Here is a 17,753-nt window from a genome sequence, read left to right on the forward strand (position 1 = left end):
GTACCTGACAGATCCATGATAGAACGGCTGACAACCGCGCGGCCCGGTGAAACAGCGTTGATCTGGCGGTAACAAATCTCAGTATTCCGGGGCGATAGTCATTAGACATTCAAAAAATACCTCCGACATTAAACCGGAAGTAGGTTTCTATAAAACGTGACTGTCTACTTTTTAAATTGAGCTATTATTATATGCACAAATATGTAGCTAACCTACATAATGTTATGTAGGCTACGTTTAAGCGCTTTAATTGTTTCTTTTTTTCCTAACAGAAATATGTTGACTTTAATTGATTTAAGTGCCTCCTCAAAGTGTTGCTCGCCTCAACCATTAGCCTATGACTAGGCCTTTAGCTACATTATGACAGCCTAGTTGAAAGAGAAGACACAATTTACGGCAAACGTTTGTGTTATATTAAAACAAATTCATATATTTAATTTACTTGATCATAGGGTCAAAAATTGGGCTACAACGTTTTTGGTCAAAACAAACGTTTGTATCAAGATAGTCAAGGATATTAACAGGTTTTTTTTTTGTGGGGCAAAACGAAGTTTACTTTTTATTTTTCCTATTCTGTGCATATATATATGTCTTCAGTGTCTTCAGTGTCACATGATCTGTCAGAAATCATTCTAATATGCTGATTTACTGCTCATGAAACATCTATGATTATTATCAGTGTTGAGAACAGTTGCTGCTTCATATTTTTGTGGAAACCATAATACAGTTTATCCGGATTCTATGATTGATAGAAAATTCACAAGAACAGCATTTGTTGTAACAAGCTAAATGTCTTTTGATCAATATATGCATCATTGCTGAATCAGAGTATTCATTAAAAAAATCATAATGACCCTAAACATATAATATAGCCTATAACTTAATATATAAATATAAAAATATGTTTATAATATTTGAAGGTGCTGTTGGTTGTACATAACATATCCATCTATTACATGAGGGCTGTAGAGAAATGATAATTATCTTTGTCTTTATAACAAAAGTTTTTCTAGTGTGACACATTTCAATTCCTTTTGAGATCTCTCTTTGAGAATGTGTATGATCTATAAAACCAGGAATGATGGAGAAGGAAAGTAGGACAAAGAGAGACTAAACAGTGGAAGATTAAACCGAATGTGATTATTTTAGGTAGACGGGAAGATCAGTTTCCCCTTTCCTCGTTTAGTCCTTGATCTTCCTCCTTTTGTATTCCTAATCCTTCTTCCCATTCATCTGTCCTTCTTAGGGAATCTCAGATTTAGAGAGAGAGAGAGAGAGAGAGAGAGTGAGAGAGAGAGAGAGAGAGAGAGAGAGAGAGAGCTGACTTGTGAGTCTCGAATCAGTCAGGTCTTTTTTCCCTCTTCTCACTCGCTGCATCACATTTGCCGACATCACTGGGTAAGCTCTCTCTCTCTTTCTCTCTCCCTCTCTTTCTCCCTCTCCCTCTCTCTCTCTCTTTCACATTTATTCTGTCCACTGCTTGCATCAAGTCAGCTCTTGCTTTCCTCTCCTCTCCTTCACTCCACCAGGATATTTCCTCCTCCTCTCTCCAACACATTCCTGTTTTTCTGCCCTGCTTTTCCTTCATATCTCCTGGAATGTGGCACTCTTTGGCTTTCACTCTCTGTGGGATCTCCGCTTTGATCCAGGGTAGGTTCCTCACTATGTTCACATGCATGTAAGTGTATAATTTTGTGTGTGTATGAAGCAGTTATTCGGGAAAGAGACGTAGACTTGAACGCAGCTGCACAATTAAACGAAAGCAGCTTACGATCTTGTTTTGTTTTCGGTTCTACCATATGTGTGCTCTGTAAACCTGTTTGCCTTTTGGCTACCTCGTGCCCCCAGATGTTTTCTCTCTCTCTTTTTTATTTACCACTGTTGCAGTCAAGAGAGAGAGAGAAAAGGGGAAAAATCAGATTGAATCCGAGAGAACAAGAGGGAGAATGAGACAAAATTGCTTTGCCATGAAGAATTAGAAGCTGCAATCATAAATTGCACCTCCTCTCCCCCTCCCGTCTCTCTCTCTCTCTCTCTCTCTCTCTCTCTCTCTCTCTCTCTCTCTCTCTCTCTCTCTCTCTCTCTCTCTCTCTCTCTCTCTCTCTCATTCATTGAGTAAATAGACAGCATGGAGGTGACAGAGGCACAGAATGCATTTGTAGATTCAGTCCTCCGGTTGTTTTTACGGACATGTTGCTGCAGTGGAGAAGAAGTGTGTGTGTTGCCATGGAAAGCCTATCTCTATTTTATCTGTAATTCTTTCCCTTTCTTTTCACCTGTCTGTCATAAAGCAGAACTTTTATTTGGGTTGTCAGTCCCACACCAGGTCATCCGGATTCATTTCACGTACATTCTCTTGATATTGAATTCTCTTTATAATTTTTTAAAATGTCACATCACAGAACATTCATTTATCTTTCATGTATCAGTTGCAGAAGATGAAGTGTTTTGATAGAAATTACATTACATTCGGTTGACTTTTCTATTCTTTTTTAAAATGGACCATTTATAAGAATAAGTCTATTTACTTCTTAGTAAATGGACTTATTCTGACTTTAAATGAATTTAAGATATTATTGAAGTTTTAACCCTTCCTTTTACCGTATTCATGCACTTTTCAGAAACGTAAACTGTAAAAAATTATCAGTTGACTTAAAAAAGGTGAGTTATGTGAACTTGACAATTCCCCATAATTTTGTTTTTAATTACGCGTGGTTTAATCACCTCACTTTTTTAAGTTAAGTCAACTGATTACTTTTTACAGTGTAACTGGTACTCATTTTAATAAAGTTGCTTCTATTCAAACACACTGTACACTGTAAAAAATGATAAGTTACCTGGTTGCCTTAAAATTTTGAGTTCATTGAAATTACATTTTTGAGTTAATACAATGAACATTTTTTGCGATTCGTCAACCTTTATTAAAATATTATTAAAAGATTTTGTAAGCATATTGGGTAATTGTGTGTTTTTTAGTTCTGATGACGCAGTGAAACATGCCAAATAGTGCTATTTTCATGATTTATCAAATTTTTTATGTGGTTCAGTTTCAATAATAATTTGAGTTTCCATTTATTAAACAAATTTCCTTCATTGTATCAACTCAAATGTTTAATTTCAATAAACTCAAAATTTTAAGGCAACCAGGTTACTTACTTTTTTAAGTTAAACCAACAAAAACCAACAATAATTTTTTACAGTGTAGGCAAGTAAAAGACATCAAAATAAACTAAATTGTATACAAAGACAGAGAGTCTTTGCATGTGAAAATTAATTACATTTTTTCTTCTTTTTGACCATAACATTTTTTGACGTTTTTCAAGAACGGTGCTACCATTTTATAATTGTATCTCTAAGAAAAAGTCATACTGTATCAACCTGATATTTTAATGTATTTTTTTTCCAGTTATATTTAAATGTTATTAAAAAAATAGTATCATAAAGTCTGTCAGATCCCAAACAGAACATTTGCTTCATATATCTCCATATTCAATGTCTGTGAACAGTGAACAGCTGTGTAACACTCACTGTGTTTTGTGTGAATTTCGAGATGAAATTAAAATGATATCCTTTTATCCGTTCTGCTTCATACAAACTACAAATCAATGCACTTCATATGATCAGTTTGTGCCTGTGAGTGAGTGATTATCTATAAAATTCAAAAGCAAAAAATACCTTCACCTTAAAGTGTCCAGTTGATCTTTCTCCATTTTGATGAAGAAAACCTTGTAATAGAATTCCCAGAGAAATAGACATGGTGAAGGAACATTTTAACTATTAAATTAAATTCTCCTCGAATATAAATTATTTCTTAGGTCTAATTACCCTTCTTGATTAAGTGTCAAGTTATTGGTGAACACGTGGCCCGTACACCCTCACTGAATACATACATTTGATGTTTTAATTGGAGACTGAAGGTTTAAATGTGTGGGTGGGCGGAGCATGTTTGTCTAATTCTGTCAGTCACTGCAAGGATATACGGTTTACCTCACTCCTGTAAACAATGCTTACGACTCCACCTATATTTCTATTTATTTCTTAACCGTAGTAATTATGCAGCCAAGGGGTTTTTGGGATTGTGTCGAGTCTCATGCCCTGCAGATGCTTTAGGGAAAACCTGTCATATGTTGCTTTATACTTTTGCTGAATCCCCCTGAAGGATGTTTCATGTCAGTAATGCTACAAGCCTTATATAGTGCTTTCATTGTGGTCATAGTCGGTTGAGAATGCCAGCGGGAATCTGTTAATATTAAACCTGTTGTTATTGCTGGAGGCTGGCACTGCTTTTCTTGTGTGAATGAGTGTAATAAATTCAAGAGCGGGTCCATTCTTTCTTGCTTTTAACCGTATGCTAAGTTTAATCTCTTCCATTTAGTCATATATTATCCGCACATGCCATGCACACACAGACTCTTCACGCTGCTTTGAGTTTCTGAGGATATTAGGCGGAAATAATTGAGTTTTTTATACACTAGTCCTTCACTGATGTATTTCTTGAGAAATTAAAACTAATTTTAAACTAAAAGCTAATAAAACTAATTAGCAAATGAGAGTTTACACTTCTGTTATTTATCGTCAGACCAGTTTCTATTATGAGATCAGATCAGTTTCTACTATCTATCTATCTATCTATCTATCTATCTATCTATCTATCTATCTATCTATCTATCTATCTATCTATCTATCTATCTATCTATCTATCTATCTATCTATCTATCATCATCATCATTCGGCTGCTCTTCAGGAGACTGCGCAATTTATGCACCGTGGCTATCAGAAAGGCCAAAGCTGACCACTTTCTTATAGATACTTCGAATAATTTAAATAACCCCTTAAAATTCTGGAAGACGATCAAATCCTTAGCTGGAAACAAAACAGGCATTGAGCTGCCACCATGTATTATTAAGGACTCACATAAATTATCCGATAAGGCTGAGATGCTTGGCTGTTTCAATGAGCATTTCATTGCCTCTGGTTCATTATTTGATTCACTCAACATTTCACATCAGAATCATCCTAAAGGAAATTCTCATGGTCATTCTGGAGTCAGTCATTCTTTTAGTTTTAAGCCATTTTCAGTTTCGGAAGTACATAGAGCACTCACACTTTTAGACATTAGAAAATCGCCTGGTCCTGATAACTTGGAGCCTTATTTTCTACAGTTAGCATCTGATTTTATTGCACCGCCTTTGACTTATCTTTTTAATCTTTCTCTGGACACGAATGAAATTCCACTTATATGGAAATCTGCATTTGTACTTCCTCTGTTAAAAGGAGGCGATCCGACTGATTTAAATAACTACAGACCCATCTCGAAACTGTCTGTTCTGGCCAAGGTTATGGAAACTCTGGTAAACGAACAATTGAAAGAGTTTCTAACTATTAACAATATTCTGTCTAATTTTCAATCAGGTTTTCGTCAAAAACACAGCACAACTACAGCAGCCCTAAAAGTAGTAAATGATTTTATTGACTGTTTAGATAAAAAACAACATTGTGCAGCTCTTTTCATTGACCTATCGAAGGCTTTTGATACTGTGGATCATGCAATATTAAAACAAAGACTCCTCAGTGTCGGGTTGTCAGGAAAAACTGTTTGCTGGTTTGAAAACTATCTATCTGGTAGATCCCAGTGTGTACAGGTAGATGGTTTAACCTCCAGCCCTCTTAGTATAACCAAGGGTGTGCCCCAGGGGTCAGTGCTGGGACCACTTTTATTTATTTTATATATCAACAATCTGGATCAAAATGTCTCCAACGCAAATTTTCATTTCTATGCCGATGATACTGTGATATACTGCTCTGCATCAACTCCAAACCAAGCTCTTTGTCGCCTTCAACTTGCTTTTGATACTGTACAACGTACCTTATTCGATTTAAAGCTTGTTTTGAATAACGACAAAACAAAACTTATGTTGTTCTCAAATGCAAAATCAAAGTCACAGAACCTTTTACCCATCACTACTTCTCAGGGCTCCGAGATTGAGTCTGTCTCTAAATTCAAGTATCTTGGTATCCTAATTGATGATTCACTCTCTTTTAAACCTCATATTCAACAGTTGGTAAAAAAACTAAAGCTGAAATTGGGTTTTTATTTTAGAAACAAGTCATGTTTTTCCTTTGAGTCAAAAAGGAGGCTTGTTGCTGCCACTTTCTTGTCAGTGCTGGACTATGGCGATGTTCTATACATGAATGCTTCCATCACAAGCTTGAAACTGTTAGATTCTGTTTATCATGGAGCTCTTAGGTTTATCACAAACTTTAGAGCACTTACTCATCACTGTTCTTTGTATGATCGGGTTGGTTGGTCTGCATTGTCCACCCGTAGACTTAATCATTGGTACATTTTTATCTACAAGGCAATTCTTGGTCTGCTTCCCCCATACCTCCAATCTTACATCAAAAAGAAAGGTACAGGAAGATATTGTCTTCGTTCTGAGGACTTATTTTTATTATCTGTCCCTCAAGTCCGGACAGAATTGGGAAAAGGGGCTTTTAAGTATGCGGCACCCTGCACTTGGAATCAGCTGCAAAATGTGCTGAATCTTAAGGAGCCGGTTTCATTGGTTGCTTTTAAATTACTTTTAAAAAACATGGAAGCTACACATACTGGCTGTAGATGTTATGATTGACCCAATTATGACGGAAGATCATTGCCGTTGTTTATCGTTTGCGATAATATGTGAAATTCTGATTTCTTATGACTTTATAATTATTTATTACTTGTACAAATTGTTATATGTTGATGTCATATGTTATATGTTTTTATGTCTGAAACCTTGTTAAATGTGCTGCTGCCTCTCTTGGCCAGGACACTCTTGGAAAAGAGATTTTTAATCTCAATGAGTCTTTTCTGGTTAAATAAAGGTATAATAAAATCATCATCATCATCATCATCATCATCATCATCATCATCATCATCCATCCATCCATCCATCCATCCATCCATCCATCCATCCATCCACCCACCCGATCTGTCTGTCTGTCTGTCTGTCTGTCTGTCCGTCCGTCCGTCCGTCTGTCCATCTGTCCGTCTATCCGTCTGTCCGTCTGTCTGTCTGTCCGTCCGTTTATCTGTCTATCCGTCTGTCCGTCTATCTGTCCGTCTGTCTGTCCGTCCGTCTATCTGTCTGTCCGTCTATCCGTCTGTCCGTCTATCTGTCCGTCTGTCTATCCGTCTGTCTGTCTGTCCGTCTATCTGTCTGTCTGTCTGTCTATCTGTCCGTTTGTCTATCTAGATCTGTCATCATACTAACTGTCTCTCTGTATGTGTCTTGACTCAGTGAACTGATGTGTTGATTTGAAGTCTCTGTTCTGGGTGGTATAGTACATTCATGTCTTTCTGTCAGTGTCTGTGCAAGGTCCATACCAGCGGACCCTGTTAAAAAACCTCCTGAAGGATTATAACCGCATGGAGAGGCCGGTTGCCAACGATTCTCAACCTCTCACTGTCTTTATCTCTATGAGCTTGATACAGATCATGGATGTGGTAAGTCACACACTTTTTCCTCTCATTTTTTCTCAGTCTTCCTTAGTGGGTTTTGGAGTAAGGCTATCTGAATGGAAGTCAAGGTGTATTTTATCTAGTTCCTCTAGTCTTGTATAAATCCATATGCAATACATTTCTCAAATGCTATGCTTGCGGCTTTCTAAACCTGTTTAAAATTGCAATTTTATCTGGTTGTAAATGTTTCATGAAATCTGTTATCCGTTTGTTTCATCTTTTTTCCTTTTTCTTGTCACCACCAACATATTAATGTTCTTTGTCTAATTTGAATTTGGCTTTGTCTGACTAACTTTGCCACCAGTTTGATTTGACTCCCTAAGTGGTATTTACAGTTGTCATTCCGTGACATTCGTCTTTAAGCTCACAATGGATTTTAAACTCGCTCTAAACTTTTTTTTGCACATACAGGATGAGAAAAATCAAGTACTGACCTCCAATATCTGGCTTAACATGGTAAGCCACATCTTTTAACCTCGTAAACCTTTATATTTGTGTAACTAATTGACCTAATATATCTACCAATGACATCATTTGTTCTTGGTTCAGTACAATTCATGCCCAATTGATAGCATTTGTGGCATAATAAAACAAATTAATTTCTATTCGTCATACCTTTTCTTTAAAAAAGCGAAAATCTGGGTTACAGTAAGGCACTTACAAAGGAAGTGAAGTGGGCCAATCCATAAATGCTAAATACTTGCGTCACAAAACGAATCACTGATAGTTGAAATGACTGTGAGAATGCCTGTAAAAAATATTGAAACAGCTTTAAAACTCAAATAATACACACATTTTAACAGAGGATTTTATAAGTACTATATAAACTCAAACAGTTATTCCCATTCACTTCCTCTGTAAGTGGCCATGAGTCAATTTTTTGTAGTTTTTGTTTAGTGGTAATCAAAATGTAAAACCTTTTAAAGCATACTTACTTATTACAAGCACTGTGCTAAAACGGCTGAAACGGTTCTTTCTCTATATATTCCTCAGCACTGGTATGATCATTACTTGCAATGGAACCAATCTGAATACCCAGGGGTTAAAAACCTTCGCTTCACCACAGACCAAGTGTGGACGCCTGACATCCTGCTGTACAATAGGTATATAAGCATTTATATTCATGAAACAATACTTTTTTCATTATTATTGCATTGAATAGTATTATTATTTCCCTGTAAGGCTTTGCGTTGGTCTTTTAAGGGAATGAAAACCTTCCCAAATGGTACATTTTCATCTTTGTCTTGTGTCTGAATATTTCTCGCTTTGGGGAAAGATGTGTTTGCTAAATGAAATGAAGTATATGGTACATCCCTCAATGAGATGTAAAGTAATAGATCTGAAACCCAGTAATTACAGTGATCATGCAGGCAGACACTTCAGAATAAGAAGAGATGATATAAATGGCAACTGGCGTGTGCTTGGCTAAAGAAATCCTTGGGAATCAGAATCAGCAGACGTAGGTTTGTGCGCGTGTGATTGAGGATTGCGGTATTGGAGCCATAATTCAAACTGTGAGGCTAAACAGAAGAGCAACTACGGATCAATGAACTGAAAATTTGGTCCTTGGGCAAAAGCAGATCGTTTAGTCGAAGAGCTGGTGTCCAAACAGCCTATTAACATCCTTCGCTGTAGACTTTCCGTTTTTTTTAATTCAGAGCTGATTCACATGGGAGCTTGCTGCTTAGTTGTACATTAAATTTAATCATGGCCTTAAGCTAATTTTTGAAAGGAACATTATTCATTCATTCCTAGTTATAACCTTATGAACCGCAGGAATCTTTTCTTATATTTAATTTTCACTTTGAGTTAATCAGAGCCCTTAATCTGATGACTGTCTAAATTTGCATCCAGATTTTGTCCTTATTACTGAGTCTGACTGTCAATTAGGTCTTTGTCTTTGGATATTGAATGTGAACATTGATGTTTGGTGCTTGTGGTTCAAATCTGGCCTTCCTGATCCCTGCCCCTTAGACTGGGTAAACCCAGCCTGATCTTCCGGTGATTTGATTTCGCCCTGCAGCTCAGTCTGGAAACCTGGGGCTATATTCACAAAACATTTTATCTTACCTCTAAGAGTTCTCCTAAATGGCAGTAAAAAGTTTCTTTAAAAACTTAAGTTCTTTAAAAGTTTACTCCTAAAATCTTTTCACAAAGCTGCTAAGAGAAAGTTCTACTGAGGAATCGAGAGAAGTTTTAAGCTAAGAGTAAGGGTGGGGTTGACCTTGTTGCTATATCGTTGCCACATTGATAGGGGAAAATCTCTGTCAGTGAGTTAATTAAAGAAATAATTGGTTATATTAAAAAAAATGTTTAAAATAAGAATGTTGCCATTATCAAATAATGATTTAAAAAGTAGACTAAATGTCACCAATTAAACTATATGCTCAGCTAGTTGTCTGACTCTAATGTGTGCATCTCACGAGATTGCAGGATTTAAGTGAAAATGATGTTTTATAAACCAAGTTTGTGAGGAGCACGTTCAAACTGTCTATCTAATCAGTGTAAGAGGAGGTATATATACACACATTCGAGAGCCGACTCACCTAACGTTAGTTTCCACAGATTTCTGCTTCCCTCTGTCACCCCGTTCCTCATTCTCGATCTGTGTATCGTAATGGGTAAACCCAGCCTGATCTGTCGGCGATTTGATTCCGCCCCGGCAACTCAATCTGGAAACCTGTATATTCATTTCTACTGCTTCTTTCGCGGAAACCAATCACAGATTGGCTTATACACCTGGTGGACTATTGGCGGGTTTAACACGATGACGGATAGAGAATTGATGGGTCGTTGCCCGTTGGTCACGCCCCTTGTGGTCTGATTGGTTGAAGGACTAACCAATTGTGTACAGAGTAATTTGAATAATACCAGTTGATCACGCCTCATTTGCAGTGGAAAATACAGAAGAGACTCCCCAGACCAATGTTCAGTCTTAAATTGAGCTTGGTCTGGTGATAGCCAGACAAGTGATATGGGGCAGAACTATGGGCCTGGGTTTGGGTTAAATTCCGAGCTTGAAGCCCTTGATCACTTCAGACAGCACGTCAAATATGCTTATATTGTTTTACTTTATTCAATCATTTGTAAGAACTCTTAAAAACAATAACCACAGGTAATCTGACATTTTTCTTTTTTTATTATTAAAGATACATTAATTATCACTATTACCTCGATATTGTATAGTGTGTTTGGGTGCATTACAGCAACATCCATTATGATTGTTTAGTGATTTGGTCTTAGTGACTTAGGAGTCCTCTTTACTACTAGTAGCGTTTCATGGATTTAGGGGCTAGTTTTAGTGCTAAAATGCTTTGTGAAATACTCTTAGACCAAAAATGTAGGAGTCCTAAAAATAGGACTGACATGCCCATTATATTTAAGAGTATCTCCTTAATCAGCAAGTTAGTAGTAGCTACTTTTAGCCTTAAGATGTTTTGTGAATACGGCCCCTGTACATTCATTTATCCTGCTTCTGTTACACATTTGCGGGAACCAATCACAGACTGACTTATACACCTGGCGTGCTATTGGCGGGTTAAGCACAATCACGATAGAGAAGTGATGGATCGATGCCAGTTGATCAAGCAGTCATTTGAATTATGGCCTCTTGTGGTCTGATTGGCTGAAGGACTATCCGATTGCGTAGAGAGACATTTGATTTATGCCCGTTGATCACGCCTCTTGTGGTCTGATTGGCTGAAGGACTATCCAATTGCGTAGAGAGACATTTGAATTATGCCCATTGATCACGCCTCTTGTGGTCTGATTGGTTGAAGGACTATCCAATTGCGTAGAGAGACATTTGAATTATGCCCGTTGATCACGCCTCTTGTGGTCTGATTGGTTGAAGGACTATCCAATTGCGTACAGAGACATTTGAATTATGCTCGTTGTTCACGACTCTTGTGCAGTAGAAAATACAGAGCAGACTCCCCAGACCAATGTTATGACAACCTGCCCCTCTCATCCTCTCCCAATAATTTCCTGTCCTTTCCATACTATTTGCATCAACTTAACATAAAAAGGCAAATTATTAAACATAAATGTCTAAAAATATTCACCTTCTCTTCATTTGCAGTGCAGATGACAAGTTTGACTCCACCTTCAAGTCGAATATTGTAGTGAACTCCAGTGGCTACTGCAACTACTTGCCTCCAGGTCAGTGTGAACGCTTAATGCTTAAGGTTTATGTCCCACATAATGATAAAAGCAATAGTAAGCTGCGGTTCATAACACAAAAACACCAGTGGCATTCAAAGTAAAGCGTTAAGCTATAAAATGATTTTTACATGGAAATGAACTTAGAAAGGAAAAGGAAAAGGAAAAGGTCATCTGGTGTATGGGAAGTGCAACAGTTGAAGCACGCATGAATATTGTCGGTAGAAGTGCACATATTTTGTGAAGCCGTTTAAGTATTAAAGAGTTCTCTGCATGCCGAGAATGGAAATCAAAGAACCCTCTTTCATATTCCATAGTAAATGATGGTTCATGGGTCATCAATTTATAGATTTGCACATCAGAAACAGGGACGTTTATGGTGCAAAAGGAAATAGGGAGTTCATGAATTATGTTACAGCTACTTTATTTCCCTGAGGGCAGTAGTGCTTAAGAATATGCATCGCAAATGCATATTGCGTTTATTTTTGGAAAACTGAATGAGAACGGAATCTCCCTTTGATGAAAATATATGCATTGTATGTATAAACACAGGCTGAAGCAATAACATGGTTTCTCCAGACACAAGATTATTCAGCTTGTGTCTTTGAAGAAAAACACCTCTTTTTCTCTCTCTTACACACACATGCAGATTCATACACAACAACTCACTCAGCAATGAAGCTGGAGTCTTTAAATAAACCTCAGTCACTGCAGATGCAAACAAACACGTAGGCTATCTCAAGCAGATCGTGCCCCAATGACTCGTATTTGCTGCTCACCGCCTCACGCTGATTTCATCGCAATTTAACGGTGCTTTTCTCTTCCTTGCATTAAAGTCATCCAGTCCCTCAGTAGCAAACAGAAATCAAATGCATTTTTGAAGTCAAGTCAGGCAGCGAGATGAGGAGAGGAAATGAACAGGGAGGAAAAAACTGACATAAATAGAGAGAGAAAATCTTGTTTTTCATAAATATGTTTATTCATTGTTGGCTTGTGGGTGTGAACGGATTTTGGTAATCCAGTGTTCTGGGCAGATGCCAAGGACACACACGGAGACAAAGTCCGATGGAAAATAAAGCTTTGTTTATTTGATGCAACTGTTTGTCCTGGTGACTGTCAGTCAGTGGTGTTATAGACATGGATGTTGACGAGAACATGCTTACAATGAAAGGTGTTACAGCATCTGCAAATCCAACGCATGTTTATTAGTAAACTCATTGTCATGTTCAAGAAACCAGTTTGAGGTGAGTTGAGCTTTGCGTGTTATCCAGCCGGAAGTACACTGTGGTCATAAAGGGATGGACATGGTCTGCAACAATACTCTAGTGTTTAAACAATGCGTAGTTGGTACTAATGGGCCTAAAGATTGCCAAGAAAATATCCCCCAGACCATTACACCACCACCACAAGCCTGAAGCATTGATACAATGCTGGATGGATCCATGCTCCCTGCAACAACAACAACAACACACACACACACACACACACACACACACACACGCACACACACACACACACACACGCACACACACACACACACACACACACACACACGCACACGAACGCACACGAACGCACACACACACGAACACACACACACACACACACACACACACACACACACACACACACACACACACACACACACACACACACACACACACACACACGAACACACACACACACACACACACACACACACACACACACACACACACACACACACACACGAACACACACACACACACACACACACACACACACACACACACACACACACACACACACACACACACACACACACACACACACACACACACACACACACACACACACACACACACACACACACACACACACACGAACACACACACACACACACACACACACACACACACACACACACACACACACACACACACACACACACACACACGAACACACACACACACACACACACACACACACACACACACACACACACACACACACACACACACACACACACACACACACACACACACACACACACACACACACACACACACACACACACACACACACACACACAAAAGCTTCCCTGTGTAAGGTATGTTTTTAAGGTATTTTCACCAGCATAAGGTATGTTTGGCACTCTGGGACCAGAATAGGATGCTAGTTTGTTGGTGGATCAGCATAAGGTATGTTGTGCATGTTAGCACCAGCTTGGGATGGTGGTGTGTTGGCAAGACCACAGCAAAACTTTTGTATGTGTGTGTTCTAGTTAAGACAGTTTTAGACCAAGACAGTTTTTCCCATTTCATTTTAATAAATTATTTAATAAAAAAAAGCATGTTGCTGGTTACATGTTTACACAGTAAAATCCCCAGTGTTAATCTTTAAATGCATACCTCAGGTCTTTAGCGACCCGGGACGTCATTCACTACCCTCCTCCTCATTGATTTGTTAAAGTTAGACATCAACCTTCTTAGTAGTCCTCAATCAATCCATTTCGAACAATATAACAAGAAAAAAATGATACTATTATAATTGAATGCCTGTTTTTCCAAAAGTTTTGAAAAATGAAACTTGAAATGGCTCAGTGATTTACTGCAGAGCAAGTACTGAACACATTCAAATATTATTGTCACTGTCACTTGATGATGGATCTGGTCAAGAAGCTGTCAGCGATCAAAATATTGATTTGAAAATATTGAAGATGTTGAAAAGGATAGTTTTGAGAATATGTTTGAGATGTTGAATATGATGCAGATGCTGAATGTAATGGAGAGTTTTATATTATCATGACAGGTAGAGATCCATCAGTGTTTGATATAGATCCGGGTCGCTAATGACCCGGATATGGAAGAATGATTGGTGAAACTGTTATGCATTTAACGGTTAAACTAACACTCCTCAGGTTTCATACGGTCCCAGTCTATAGAGTAAAAGTAACACTGATGCAATGTTGCAGTTAGTGAAATAAAGTAGATTCACACTAGTGAATGTGATTGAGCATTAGAATCAATTGGAATCAGTGACTGACAGCTGGATTTTGACATATGAACTTTCAGTTTTGAACTTTCATTATCAAGCTGTTATTTACTGTCCCTGTTATTGAACAAACTGCTGATAGAAAGCAAACTGTGAGTAATTTGAACTGTTACACCCCATATACTGTGTGTTTGTGTGTGTGTGTATATATATATATATATATATATATATATATATATATATATATATATATATATATATATATATATATAAATATATACACACATTTAAAAAACAAAGGACACCCTATTGAATTCCATGGTTTCCAGTATCAGGACATAATAAAAAAAATGTATCTGGTCTTTGGCAGGTCTTACAATTCTGAAAAATTGAAACTTCAGATGAACAACACGACATATCACATTGTGTCATTATTTATTTAGCAAAAATAAAGCCAAAAGGGAAAATTCATCGGTGACAAACTAAGTAAACCCTATGACTCACTTGTCGTAGATCCACTTTTAGCAGCAATAACTTGAAGTTATCATTTTCTTTATGACTTTATCAGTCTCTCACATCGTTCTGGAGAATTTTTGTCTCACTCTTCTGTACAGCGGTGCTCCAATTCATTGAGGTTTGTGGGGATTTGTTTATGCACAGCTCTTGCCACAGCTTTAGAGTCAGGTTGAGGTCTGGTGCCAGATTTACTAACAGTTTGCAGGTTTGCAACAGTGCAAACCCTCTTTTGGGGTTAAAAAAAGTGCTCAGGATTTACTAAAGACATGCAGTGAAAAAATAGCACAGAAAAGGTGTTGGACAGGGTTATTTTGCGGCTGACCTTGCATATGCATTTGAAGGAGTCTCCCTTTCAGATGCAAAATGTATGGGAGGAGAGCTCATAAGCGCTCATAACCTCGGTAGGTTGGTGGAAACGTTGGAGTAGTCAGTAGATCACACGCAGAACTTTCCACTCCCACTGGTGCTTTTTTTGGTATTGCGTTCTCACACCAATTTGCCCTGTTTAGTATTTCTAACCCCTGGACATTGACTGGGCCTGTGTGACACCTTAATTATTTTCTGTTTCAGCTGTTCTGTTGTACATTTGCTGGTGTGCTTGGGATCATTGTCCTGTTGCATATCCCAATTTTGGCCAAGCTTTAGCTGTTGGATGGATGACCTCCCATTTGACTCTAGAATACTTTGGTCATGGTCGACTCAGTGACTGTGAGATGCCCAAGTACTGTGACTGCAAAACAAGCCCCAAACCATCACCCCTTCACCAGCATGCTTAATTTTTGGTATGATGAGCTTTTTTGGGTTTCACCAAAATTTGTGCTGTGCATTATGGCCAAACATATCCACTTTGGTATCATTTGTCCAAAGGACATTATTCTAGAAGTCTTGAGGTTTGTTCAGATGCTAGTTTGCAAACCTGAGTCGTCAGTCATGTTCTTTTTAGAGAGAAGAGGCTTCCTCCTGGTAACCATTCCAAACATTCCATACTTGTCTGTTTTTTTCTAATTGTAGTGTCATGAACTTTAAAATTGAACATGTTAACTGAGGCCTGTCAATTCTGGGGTGTAGCTCTTGGGTTGTCTGCAATTTCTCTGAGCAATATACGGTCTGATCTTGAGGTGAAGATTGGTTTCTGATTTCCACTTGTGAATAATGTTCCTCACTGTAGAATGATGGACTTCAAATTGTTTGGAAATGGCCATATTACCCTTCCCAGATTGATGGCAGCAACAATTGCTTCTGTAAGATCTTTGCTGATGTCTTTCCTCCTTGGCATTGTGTTAACACACACCTGAATGCTCCAGACCAGCAAACTGCCAAAACGTCTACCTTTATAGAGTTGATTTGCAGTGCCTGGCCATTACTTACCCTCGTAATTCTTATATGAAAACAGTATGGGTCCTTAGTTTGTCTTCGATGGCTTTTCCATTTTGGCCTAGTTTTTGAGAAATAAATAATGACACGGTGTAATATGTCATGTATTGTTGTTCATCTGAGTTTTTATTTTCTAAATTCTAAGACCTGCCAAGGACCAGATGAATAATTGAAATATGACCTTAGAATTCACTGTATATATATATATATATATATATATATATATATATATATATATATATATATATATATATATATATATATATATATATATATATACACACACACACACACAGTGAATTCTAAGGTCATATTACAATTATTCATCTGGTCCTTGGCAGGTCTATATATATATATATATATATATATATATATATATATATATATAGACAAAAAACAACAAAAAAATAGCTGAATTTATTAAAATGACAGTTCAAAATTTAAACAGTTTGATGTTCTTCAGAAAAATCATTCAGGTCCTGCAAATTCTTCAGTTTTCTAGCATCTTTTGCATATTTGTACCCTTTCCAGAAATGACTATGATTTTGAGATCCATCTTTTCACACCAAGGACAATTCTGGAGCATTAGTAAATGTTTAAACCTTTTATAATAGTTCAGTGTGATTCATTGGCTGTGCTTGCAATTGTCATGCATATAATGAAAAAAATAATACAAAAAAAAATCTTCTTGTTCTTGTTTTCTGACTTTCTTTCTTTCTTTCTTTTTAAATTCTGGATGAAATGAGACCTGAACGTGTTGACGTACTACGAATACTGAGAAATCATTTAATATTTCTCAGATTTTGAATGATATGAACACGACGACGTGTGCAAAGGATCAGAGACTCATTTAGAATGATCTGCAATGAGTGTTGAAAGCAAAGTAAACCTCAGAGTAGATTACGCTAGTCTAATATTGACTCACGAGCATTTTGCTGGCATTCCTGTTGGTACTGACAGGAGATCCCCTTTAGGGCCGGTGACTCATATTCCTGATAGATTTAAAGCGAACTACAGTGCCTGCATTTGTGTATAACACGTTGGGGTGTGCATTTGGTGCATTTGGTTTATTTTTGCCACACAAAGTAGGGTTTGATCAGGTTTTGGTTCCGTATCTTTGCAATTTTGTTAATCTAAAAAAAATTCAAATGCGTAGTCTCTCTCACACACACACATTGTATATATTTCACAAATTATTTTTTTTTAAATGTAGAATTACCATGGT

At 37.5% G+C, this 17,753-nt stretch overlaps 1 protein-coding gene across 4 annotated transcripts in view; it reads left to right on the forward strand.

The window, feature by feature from the left end:
- chrna11 (cholinergic receptor, nicotinic, alpha 11) overlaps positions 1–17,753 on the forward strand; it is a 40,075-nt gene continuing 22,322 nt past the window's right edge. The window contains exons 1-6 of one of the 4 annotated variants that reach the window (XM_067426197.1): positions 1,370–1,398; positions 1,530–1,650; positions 7,350–7,489; positions 7,916–7,960; positions 8,498–8,607; positions 11,586–11,665. In XM_067426197.1, the coding sequence (XP_067282298.1) occupies positions 1,599–1,650; positions 7,350–7,489; positions 7,916–7,960; positions 8,498–8,607; positions 11,586–11,665 (427 nt within the window). In that variant the 5' untranslated portion in view covers positions 1,370–1,398; positions 1,530–1,598. Of the gene's footprint in view, positions 140–1,262; positions 1,399–1,529; positions 1,651–7,349; positions 7,490–7,915; positions 7,961–8,497; positions 8,608–11,585; positions 11,666–17,753 lie in introns of those variants that run through there. The other 3 variants (XM_067426199.1, XM_067426198.1, XM_067426200.1) reach the window with 3 other exon arrangements.

This window comes from Pseudorasbora parva, chromosome 19 (assembly GCF_024679245.1).
Source record: "Pseudorasbora parva isolate DD20220531a chromosome 19, ASM2467924v1, whole genome shotgun sequence".
Lineage (NCBI taxonomy): Eukaryota > Metazoa > Chordata > Actinopteri > Cypriniformes > Gobionidae > Pseudorasbora > Pseudorasbora parva.